The following is a 10936-nucleotide window of genomic DNA, read 5'->3' on the forward strand; positions in this document are numbered from 1 at the left end:
TTTGTCAGTCCTGTGTTTGATCCGCCCGCGGTCGAATTTTTCTCAAATACCTTTTAAATTTATTTAATTTTATATTTATATTTAATTGTTTAATATGAAAAAATATGGTAAAAACTACCTACCTACATATAAACAATATAAAACACCAATAGAAAAATGAATTAATAAAATAAATTTTCAATAGATGGCGCTAAATGCTTAGAGACTTCTATTAGCCTAGAGGAAAAAATGGTAGCAAAGAGTATATGTATATGTTGCAGTGAAAGCATATTTCAAGTGAAAATATATTTTAACCAATTCAAGCAGTGAAAATGTATCAAACAATGAATTCACAACGTTTAACTCTATAAATTTAACCCCAACAACCCAATCTTAAATGAATAGGGCCAACCCTTACTTAACCTAACCTAACCTATACTAACCCTTAAATAATACCAACCCTAAATCGAATCTTAAATGAATAAAACCAACCCTGAAAATGTAACTGGTTATGATTTCACTGAAACGTCAGTAAAATTATATTTTAACTTGAAGTATAATTTTACTGTGTCATATATATGGAAGTTTTTTTTTCTTTCGTAATTATATTCGAACATTTTGTTGACAGTGGCTTAGCTGTAACGTACATATGTATGTTGAATCGAAACGACTATTATAGTACGGCAGGCGTTATCTCAGATACACAGACACACAGACAGAATAGCGATATTATATATATGATGTATGTAAGTTGTCATTGATGCATTTGTGAGCCAATCCCAAAGCACAGATAATTTGCAATATCATCCCCATTAGCTAATTGTCCAAGTCCTATTTATCATATACATATTTAAGATTGAGCCCGAGAAGAAATGAATGAGATTGTGATTTTCCAACTTTTAGAATTGTCACATTGTACGCCAATGCCTTGTATTCAAAGTTTGCTCGTCCAATATGCCATAACATTACATCACATATGCAAATTGGTTCATGTGTCAACATCATCAGATCACTAAATCTCAATCAACCGCTGGCCAGAATCGACTGAATTTGTCACATCGATGATAAATTGTCGACATTTTTGATGGATGACTTCGGCTGTCTCATAGGATTGAATATTTTTGTCAATCTGTCAATATACAAAACGTACGAGGATTCAATCTGGTGTCGGGAAATTGAAACTATACAATAATGAAAAACATTTTACATTTTTGATACTTTTAATTTAAATCATATAGTGATTTTTTTTTCAAGTAAATACTCATTTTTTTTTCGAGATGCAGATATATTGGTAATTAGAATTGTTGCTATTTCAATAGGTCATGGCGCCAAGTCAAGTATGTAGACAACGGGCGCATCTGCTTTATAGATTCAAAGCTGCCGTTGTATGAATTGAGATCATCAACCGCACTGATGATGATTGATTTAGCGCCGAAGAGCTCCCTGTCAGTGACATCAGTGTAAAGTTCTCTCTAATATGTAATTTTCGCACTTAAATTGTCATAATCCAGTGAAGACATGTGCCAAAATAGAGACAGTGTCATGCCGTTTAAAATTTACTAAATTAATTTCGCCATGACAACGATGGCTCATGATAAATTGGAGGCTGTTAACTGTTAATTTTTTGAAAAGAAAAAAAATCACTTATAATCTAAGAGCGTGGAACCATTTAAGTATAATAACTGGGTACTAAATATAATTTAAAACTTGCACTCTACCCTTTTTATTGCTATTGGAATGTCTAGCAATAATTTCATATGTATTTTTAACCCATGACTTTGGATATTTTATAGGGGAAAACAGATTACTATTAATATTAATAGAAGATTACAGCGCGGGCATACAAAGTTCGCAATAATACTATTTCCTGTATATATTCTTCTAAGTCTTTTATCATTTATGTAAGTACATATTACGTAATGGATTCTTTTTAGAATTTTAGTATTCGTCTCTTTACTGAGATTTTGACGGAAAAAAATTACATAAGACTGGTTTTTATTATTATTACATACCTCCCTTACATTTCACTTACGATTACAATTCAGGAAAAGGTTTGCCTCTTATCAGATCGTTTTCATACTTTGCCATATTGCTCATTTTGGTCACCAACGTAAGTAAATGGATCCTCCGCCATTACAATGGTGCAAAAATATCGTGAAAGACGCGTTTGATATCTGCCCGGCGAGATAGTCGTTGACGTTTATCCATCGTTTGTTTATTAGTTTTAAACATACATAGATGGCGGTAGTAAAATAAAATGATTGTTTTTATTCAAAATAATAATTTTATATACAAATTATAGAAGAGGTATGTTTTTAAAAATCTCTTTTTTATGTATATATTGTTGTTTTTTATAAATATAATTTATGGAAGGGAAATGAATAGGATAAAATCAAACAGCTAACTCTACAATAACGTTGAGAACTAGAAACGTTATTAATTAAGCTGTGTCCACCAAAAATTAACTTAAATAAAAACTCAATACCATTAAATAAATCTTTAATTTAAAATTTTAGCATATTATAATTTTAACATTACTCATTGAATAAGTACAAAAATTTGTTTTATAATTTTTTTTTTGATTATCACAAGTATTTACATTAAACTATATATTTATTTGTTATAAAAATATTGAAATATAAAAAAATGAAAATATATGTATGTATTTATGCGATTTTAGAAATGCATTTTATGCTCTCGGTGGACAATCGGGCTGTGTTTCCGGATGCGTCAAAAAGAAAGCGGGCTGTCTTTCAATCTTAGAGCAAATTCTCTCCAATGTGGGATATTCAGAAACATCTACTTGATATCTAAAAACAACATAACAAAACAGTCATCTATGTTTACATCTAGATAAGTATTTTTGAAACAATTGATTCAAATACTTTTTGGCATTGAAAATTTGCGGCAAAAGACAACAGTCGGCCATTGTGATATCGTTTCCAACACAAAAGTCTCCGGCAGTAAATTTGGTATGCGCTTCCACCGCCGTCAATCCTTTCTTAATCCAATGACGTGCAAATTTCAAAAAATCTTTCTCATCGGACAACATCCCGATTTGTTTCAGGCCGATATTTTGCAACGGTTGAACCCCTGTTACAATCATCTACAGAAAAAACATCCATAAGATTTCATACTAAATACTATTAACATTTAAATATCACACATTTATTAAATAAGACAATTACTTCAGAAATTTCTCTAACTCGTGCACGTAAAAGTCTGTCTTCCGGAATCAATGGATATGTTCCAAGTTGAGTTTCTTCCAAGTAATATAAGATATTCATGGATTCCACCAAAGTATTGCCATCTGAAATTAAAATGAAATACACATATTGATTTTAATATCACACTAAATGTGCTAAAATTATATGTGATAATTCAATAAAATACCGATGATGAGTGCTGGAACTTTTTGCATAGGATTGATGCGTCTGAACTCTTCATCGAATTGTTGTCTTTTTTTGACTATGTCTACAGTTCTCAATTCATAGTCGATGTCCTTGAGATGAAGTGCTATTCTGACTCGCCAAGAACATGAACTCCTCCAGAAGGAATATAGAATCGGCTGAAAAATAACAGATACACAATACTTAAACATGTTATATTCTATACATTCATATAATATGTGTAGAATATATTTTAATTTGAAATAGCATAGTGTTAGTGCAACATCAATTCATTGATCCAGTTCATTAAAATTATCTCAGAACGTATGTATGTATATAAATATGTGCAATCAGCCAATAAACTATTGTGGAAAATTGAAATCAGTAAATATGAAAAAATTAAATATAAAATTATTTTTTAACCATTTCGCTGACTAATTAATCGATTGTCAGTAGAGAGGCTATGGCTTAAAACCCGGCTGTTTAATTAAAATTTAATCGATTTTTTCGATGATTATGGGTATCTACGATATAGAGCTGGATGCTTATTAAATACAGATTGGCCATCTCTAATTAGAGCTTGTCAATTTAACTTATTGTTGGGACGGTTCCTAAAAAATCAACATCCTCTCCCCCTCTCGCTAAATCAGATTTGCTGACTTCGGTATGTATGTATGTATATAGTGGTTAGCTATAGGGGCCTATCATGTACTCCACTCGTATCACGATCCGTATTGATAGTGTAACATGGGAACACGGGAGAGAATATTCGCCGTGCATTCGGGGGTGGACAATAGAGACCCCCGGACTAGGCCGAACGGTACTCAGTAAGTGACCGCTAGCTATTCTTAGAATCCGGGCAAATGCGTGAGAATTACTTAAACTTGTACGTGCTTGGACAATAGATACATAAATGGATCGGGGAAGCTGTGGTGAGCAACTTGTTCTTTGTAAGGTGGTACTACGCGATATCATATTATTCTGGAGCGAGCGCTGGTTACGTGTTGACTTTCTGAATCATTTAATAGATGCTGTGAAGCGACTTTGGCCTTTATTTGGATCCTGAATCCACCCCTACGGAACAATAGTTTAATATGCACTATTGTGATAATCAGTTGCGAATCCGGGATGTTTTAATTGTAATTGATTTGATTGTATTGATAGCGTAATACCTCCCATAGTGTCGATCTATGGGAGGTATTACACTAGAAATAAAAATGGGCAAGTACTGTTATAAAAAAATTACATATAACCTGTAATGAACGCTAACTTTTACGCATAATAACGAAAATTATGTTCTAACTATGACAAAGAAATCAGTTAGACGTATCATTTGCGGCAATTGGACTATTCGTCACATTGCGGTGGTCACAAAGACAATTTTTGCCATGAAAATCGCGAATACACAATATTTGGCACTCAAGTTCTCGTTAGTATGATAGTTATCGTTAGTATGATGGAATTTTCGGCTGCCAGATGTTCCGTTATAGAGATTTTAGTGACTTTGTGACCAGTAATCACCGAACCATCATTTGCAAGCATAACAAACGTCCCCGTCTTCAAAAATTTCGCAAACTTAGACGTGTTTATTACGATTATTTTTCACCATAGAACTATCAAAATCGATTGAAATTTCCATCGTTGATCAAACCGCGAAAATGGCAAAGTTTCAAAACGATCGGAAGATTGTAGGAATTTCAGCTCAAACGTTTGTGCCAAGTGAAACATAATAAAAAGAGAATTGTAAAATAAAATCAAAATCAAGTTGTCTGTAGGTTAATATGTTCCTTGTGATAAATCGATTAATTTTTAAGTGTTGGAAAAAATAAAATAAAATGACGCTCACAGTGGATATGGCCGTATGTTTCGGCCGCACGTCAGAACGTCAGCCGATCGTCATAACCTCAAAGGGTCAGCTGTCAAGCGACAGTGTTCTCATAGGGTGAGTGATTTACAACCAAAATTGAAACAATTAACAATCACCTTGGCCATGACGAGTCGAGAAGACGTCCCTGCCCTTCTTCCGGTGCAACTGAATGCAATCTGAACCGCGACAGTCGCCCTAAAACCGGCTCAAATCCGGTTTATAGTTGACTGTGCGACACACTAACGACCTCTTGTCAACTTTGGACCGTTGATTATATTTCAATTAAAGTCGAATTAGGCAGCCTCTTGCAGTCTAATATCGCCCCTATTGCACCCTTACATAACGCGCGTTTTCCCACGTTCGGGTTTCGCGAGCGCATCAAATCCTAATCTCGCGTCCGTGATATACGATTATCTATTTTTATTACTACTTTATTCGATGCGCATACGGACGTGTTTCGCGTGTACGCGTAAACACTCGTCTCTCGGCTAACGCGTCACGTAATAATTTTATTGTAATACATTTTGTGAGTAACTGTCACTGATGTGATACAAGTCACAAGTACTGAATTAATTATAATTTTTTATTATTATTTATAATATAAATATATGTAAAAATTAAAAAAAAAAATTTTTTTGTATTTATTTCTAACATACTGGCCATTTAATACTAATGCTTAACTGTTCATTATTTATATTGACTGATGTATACTAAAGATAATTTGCAATATACATATGTAGATCTAATGTTGCCAAATATACATTAATGATTTGTTTAATTTTCAGATATCGTAAAGTTTGAGCAAACTCAGCAAACATGTCAGCGTGGCGTCAAGTTGGATTGAACTACATCAACTATTCGACGATCGCCGCTAGAGTCTTGAGAGATTCGCTCAAAGCAAAGTTCAAGGTGGATGCCGAGCGGAGAAACGTATCATCGATACGTTTCACAAAATGGGCCGAGGGCAAGGCCGTGAAGGAAACCACCAATTAGACTAGTTCAAATGCTAATTGTTATATAGTATTAGAACCGCTTATGTATTTTCGAGAATATTATTTTTTATATCTACATAAATCTAGCTATGAAGGGTGACATTCCAAATCGAATATACATTCCACTGCATTTTTTATGATTTACTCTTGTTGTTCCAGTAATAAAACTCATATGATTTAAATATTCTTTTATTGTTGATATCCTACGGTGACATTCATTTAACACAAATCCATCAGGATATGTAGTTACAATTGATCCACAATGAAAATATGATAAATCGAAATCGATCAGTTGACTAGCTGACCGATTCACGTGGCATATTTTTACCCACTCCTGTCTAATTAAATTAAATGAGGTACAATGGTAAGTATTTATAGTCAAAAGGAACTATTGTCTGAAATAATGTACATAATTTCAGACTTATATGAAGTAATAGTATACTTATAGGGTGGCCAATTACTGATAAAAATAAAATCGACATTATTTGGGGCCTTCGATACTCACTTGGGCACAGAAATACTAAACTTTGAATTTGAAGTCAAAAAATTGAGCATTTTTTTAAACGTTCATATCTTGTAGAACACAAATCATTACCACATTCGAATTCAGTGGGCCAAACTTTGTAAAGATTGATCTGCTGTGGTCTGATTTTTTTTTGTTGCTCAGTCTAATCAATAGTATAAAAAATATATTTAAAAGACTGCTTTTATTGTTACTTTATGTTTCGCATTAAATAGCATAGTTTTAAGACAAAATCTCGCTTCTTTTTAGGCAACTAACAACTGATTCTAAAATGGCCTCAGTAATTGGCTGTTGAAATGTCTGAAATTGTATCTGAAACTGAACTGACAGTTTTGTTTCAGATAAAAGAGTTTAAAGAACGTGAAACTGAAGAAGTTATTATTAAAAAAAAGTCTCTTCCATACATGGATAGGGAAATGCTACAGTTGTTGGCCATTTAGATTAAAATAATACACAAACTCTAATTGTTCTTTAATTAATATATTACTGATATTTAATAGTGTACATAAGCACCATCTAGGACACATGAGGTATTCATTGATGTCACTTTACTTTTTTATATTTAACTTTAAAATCTAAATAATCGATGATTGTAAGTATGGCCAATAACTGTAGTGGTTTCTTTAGTATTTAATTCATTTATTTTTGAGAATTTTTTCTAATGAAATCAGAATATATTCAGGGAATGCACAATTTACCACACGCTGTCTAATCTGGCAGCACAAGTTTGTTTGACAAAACATTCTAAGATACAAATGCAAGTTTGAACCATACTATGTATGAATACATGATCAAAGCGTTTGACTAGTGGACGATTGAAAACTTCAACCGAATCTCAAAGGTGCTCCCAATGGTCTCAAAAAAGCTCTAGTCTTAGTGCTGATGACATCATTTTTGAAGTAGACAATTGGCCCATCGTGCCTCTCACGGAACACTTTGTGAGGGCTGTAGTACGGATGACCGCCGGAGAGCATTGATAATATCAACAGACGTGTTAATATAGAGAGGCCTCGTTTCGATCTCGGAGTTTCTGCTTTCAACCTGTATAATTTAGATTTCTTGAACTGTCTCAGTAGTATGCTTTTACAGATGACTTTATACATGTCGTTGATGTAGGTGAATTTTACTGCTTGGTTTATATCTTTTGATGAATGTTGGTATAAAGTGCTGTACGGAACATAATTTATCTCGAGATGATTCTCATTTGTTGGATTTTCAAATACGTAGTCCACTTGCTTGAATCCATAGGAATTTTTGCTTATCAACAGAAGTAGTAGCAGATGGAGAATGATCTAAAAGCAAAACACCATTTTTGTTAGCAATGATGCCAGACGATAGCGGAAACTTGTAAAACTTTGATCATTTGGGCCGACTGAGTGTGAATATCATGTTAAAATTGTTCAATTGCTAAAGATTTCAAGATGGGCTTTAAATTGTACAATTTTCTCAAAAAACGTAAAGGAGGTTTGTAAAAATACGAATTCCGGTATTAATTACACTGTTCGACAAATGACGACTTTTTTTTTGGTTCAGAAACGAGATATGAATTTTCTTATAGATCTATGCGCAGTGAACACGAATCTGGTTATAAAAAATGTTGATTGGCTCGAGATTTGGAGATATATGTGAAGATATATGGAGAATTTTATTTAATTCTCATATAAAGACGATTTAATATATTATCCCTATTAATTCAATTCAGATTCGTGTAAATACGAGTAAATACTAGCACGAGCTTTTATCCCGCAAATTTATCGATTTAAAATTCAGCACACTTCCAATCAACCCTTTTAAACGAAAACAAAAAATAGCGTGGCCAGAACACTATCCTAATAAACATGTTTCAATAGAAAATACTCAATATAAAATAGTATTAACAGTGAGAAAAAATCCCGATTGAAAATACGTACTTTTGACTTCTGATTTGAACTGGACGACTACTTAGGGAGATTTGAAAGCTGAAAAGTACTACAAATGAAATATAAAATACCCGACTATAGATTCCAATATTCATTTTGAACAGGAAATTGACAGATTTTGAGACATCGACCGAACAACACCAATATATAGAAAAATCGCGCGATTTAAAAAACATATATCTCCGAATCTCGAGCCAATCAACATTTTTGATTACCAGATTCGTGTTCACTGGGCATAAATCTATAAGAAAAGATATATCTCGTCTCTGAACCATTTTTCGTGTCTAACAGTGTTATGCTGAATTGAATGGTTAAAGTTAATATTTATTAGTGGTATGGTAAAGTTACGCAAGGGAGGGGTGGGGTAGTTGCTTGTTTCCCCGAAAATAAGACTGGGTTTTATAATAATTTAATGCGAGGCGAGAAGAGTGTGTGCACAAGCACGTAAGGATATATATTGTGGCAGCCCCGAGGTACTGACCGTAAAACTATCGGTTGGCTAGTGCTTCGCTGGTAAGCATTCACTTCCTCCCCGGCTGCCAAAATAAATAGTTGTGCATTACCAACACAGTTTTCCCCTCGCTCTACCCCCATAACTGGTGATCACAACGTGATATGAACACGTAACCTTACATGGTATATATAAAAACGGACGCGATTTATGTGTGTACATATGTGAGTATGTTGGTATGTATGTATGTATGTGGCGGATGCGTTGACAAGTATGGAGATTTCAAACAACAAATTTTAGAATGCCAGGGGTTTATGTTGTGCTTAGAGTAGGGTCGCCAGACTTATTGATATCTAAACCAGGACATTATAATTGTATTCCCACCCCCCCCAGGCACAGATATTACAAGAATGATAAAAAAAATTTGTAAAAAGTGTAAACTTAACAAATAATATTTAAGATCTTTTCTTTTATAAACTAGTATTTCCTTTATTTTTTCCAGTTTATTTGGTTATTTTAATATTAAATGAAATTAATTACATATTGCCAAAGAAGATTGAAAAAAGTTGTTTTTTGGATCTACGGGGATACAACCATGGATGTGGATCTACGGTTGAGATTCGTGCATTTTTTTGCAGTTTCATAACTGTGGAGGTCAGTATTTCTGAAAAATGAAAGTTCATTAAGTAGTTATCGGAAACCGGGACATTTAGCTGTCCCGAAAGGTCCCTTCGGGACGCTGGGACGAGAGACTTGAAACTGGGATAAACCCGGAATACCGGGACGCCTGGCAGAAATATTTAATAAAATAAATACACGTGAAACAGGCGCACAGTCAATCAGCGTGTAGTGGTAACTGACACATCCACAAACACACACACACACACATTCATTAGAACGGGTTGGATCAGCAAGCGTGTAATGCGCGCATTCAAAGTTTTACTATTAATACGTGCGCGTGCCTATAAATTACCTTGAATTATATTATATTTATATACTAGCTGAACCCAGCATGCATTGCAACGCCACAATAACGCATGCAATTCCTGTTCCCATTCCCGTTCACGTTCCCGTTCCCGTTCTCGTACCCGTTCCTATTTGTCGGAAAAACGCAGGCAGCGAACACGTTGGTCGCGACGCGAAAACATTTGAAATTATAGCGTTGCAATGACACTCATTCCCGTTTTTTTTATACATATATATATATATATATATATATATATATATATATATATATATATATATATATATATATATATATATATATATATATATATATATATATATATATATATATAACTTTATTTTAATTCGAAACCACCCGTTGAAATCAACGTGCACAACACTAGTTCAACAATAATTACGAGACATAAAAGCTAGTGTATTAGCACGTAGTTTTCGTTACCATTTCAGTAAAGGCTTTTCGGAAAATTGCGCTCAAGGAAGGTTAGTTTGTTCATATATTGTGATGGGTAACAAAGAAGGACCGGTTTTAAAAAATATGATGGAGTCATTATCTTCAAGTTGGAGAAGTCAAGTTTTCCTTTTGGATATCACATTCAAAGTGTGCGCGTCTTCTCTGAATACAAAAGATAATTGGACAGCCAGATAGATGATTATTGTCATTCATTACATAATAGTCAAACTGTAATGAATGGTAAAATTGAAATAAATAAATGTTTTAAAAGAAAGGAAATCACACAATATGATAAATGTCACCCACAGCCGATGTGTTTTGAAATCAACATAATGATTTGTATTGTGTATTGTTTTGACCCGTCCGCCATTCTTAAAAATAGGCATAAAGAATTTCAAC

The 10936-nt window shown here is 33.6% G+C and overlaps 1 protein-coding gene and 1 pseudogene across 2 annotated transcripts; one reads left to right on the forward strand and one right to left on the reverse strand.

The window, feature by feature from the left end:
- Positions 1-2462: 2462 nt before the first annotated feature.
- Positions 2463-5576, reverse strand: LOC143912032 (putative maleylacetoacetate isomerase 2). The gene is made up of 5 exons (XM_077431165.1): positions 5352-5576; positions 3373-3547; positions 3168-3289; positions 2865-3085; positions 2463-2789 (listed from the first exon to the last, which is right to left on the reverse strand). Exons 1-5 carry the CDS (start codon positions 5358-5360, stop codon positions 2669-2671), a joined length of 648 nt encoding a protein of 215 aa, XP_077287291.1. The 5' UTR covers positions 5361-5576; the 3' UTR covers positions 2463-2668.
- On the forward strand, positions 5218-6407 carry LOC143912034 (protein stunted pseudogene; annotated as a pseudogene). Its single transcript, XR_013260603.1, has 2 exons — positions 5218-5310; positions 6021-6407. The product of XR_013260603.1 is annotated as a protein stunted pseudogene (transcript).
- The last annotated feature ends 4529 nt before the right edge of the window (positions 6408-10936 follow it).

This window comes from Arctopsyche grandis, chromosome 5 (assembly GCF_051622035.1).
Source record: "Arctopsyche grandis isolate Sample6627 chromosome 5, ASM5162203v2, whole genome shotgun sequence".
Lineage (NCBI taxonomy): Eukaryota > Metazoa > Arthropoda > Insecta > Trichoptera > Hydropsychidae > Arctopsyche > Arctopsyche grandis.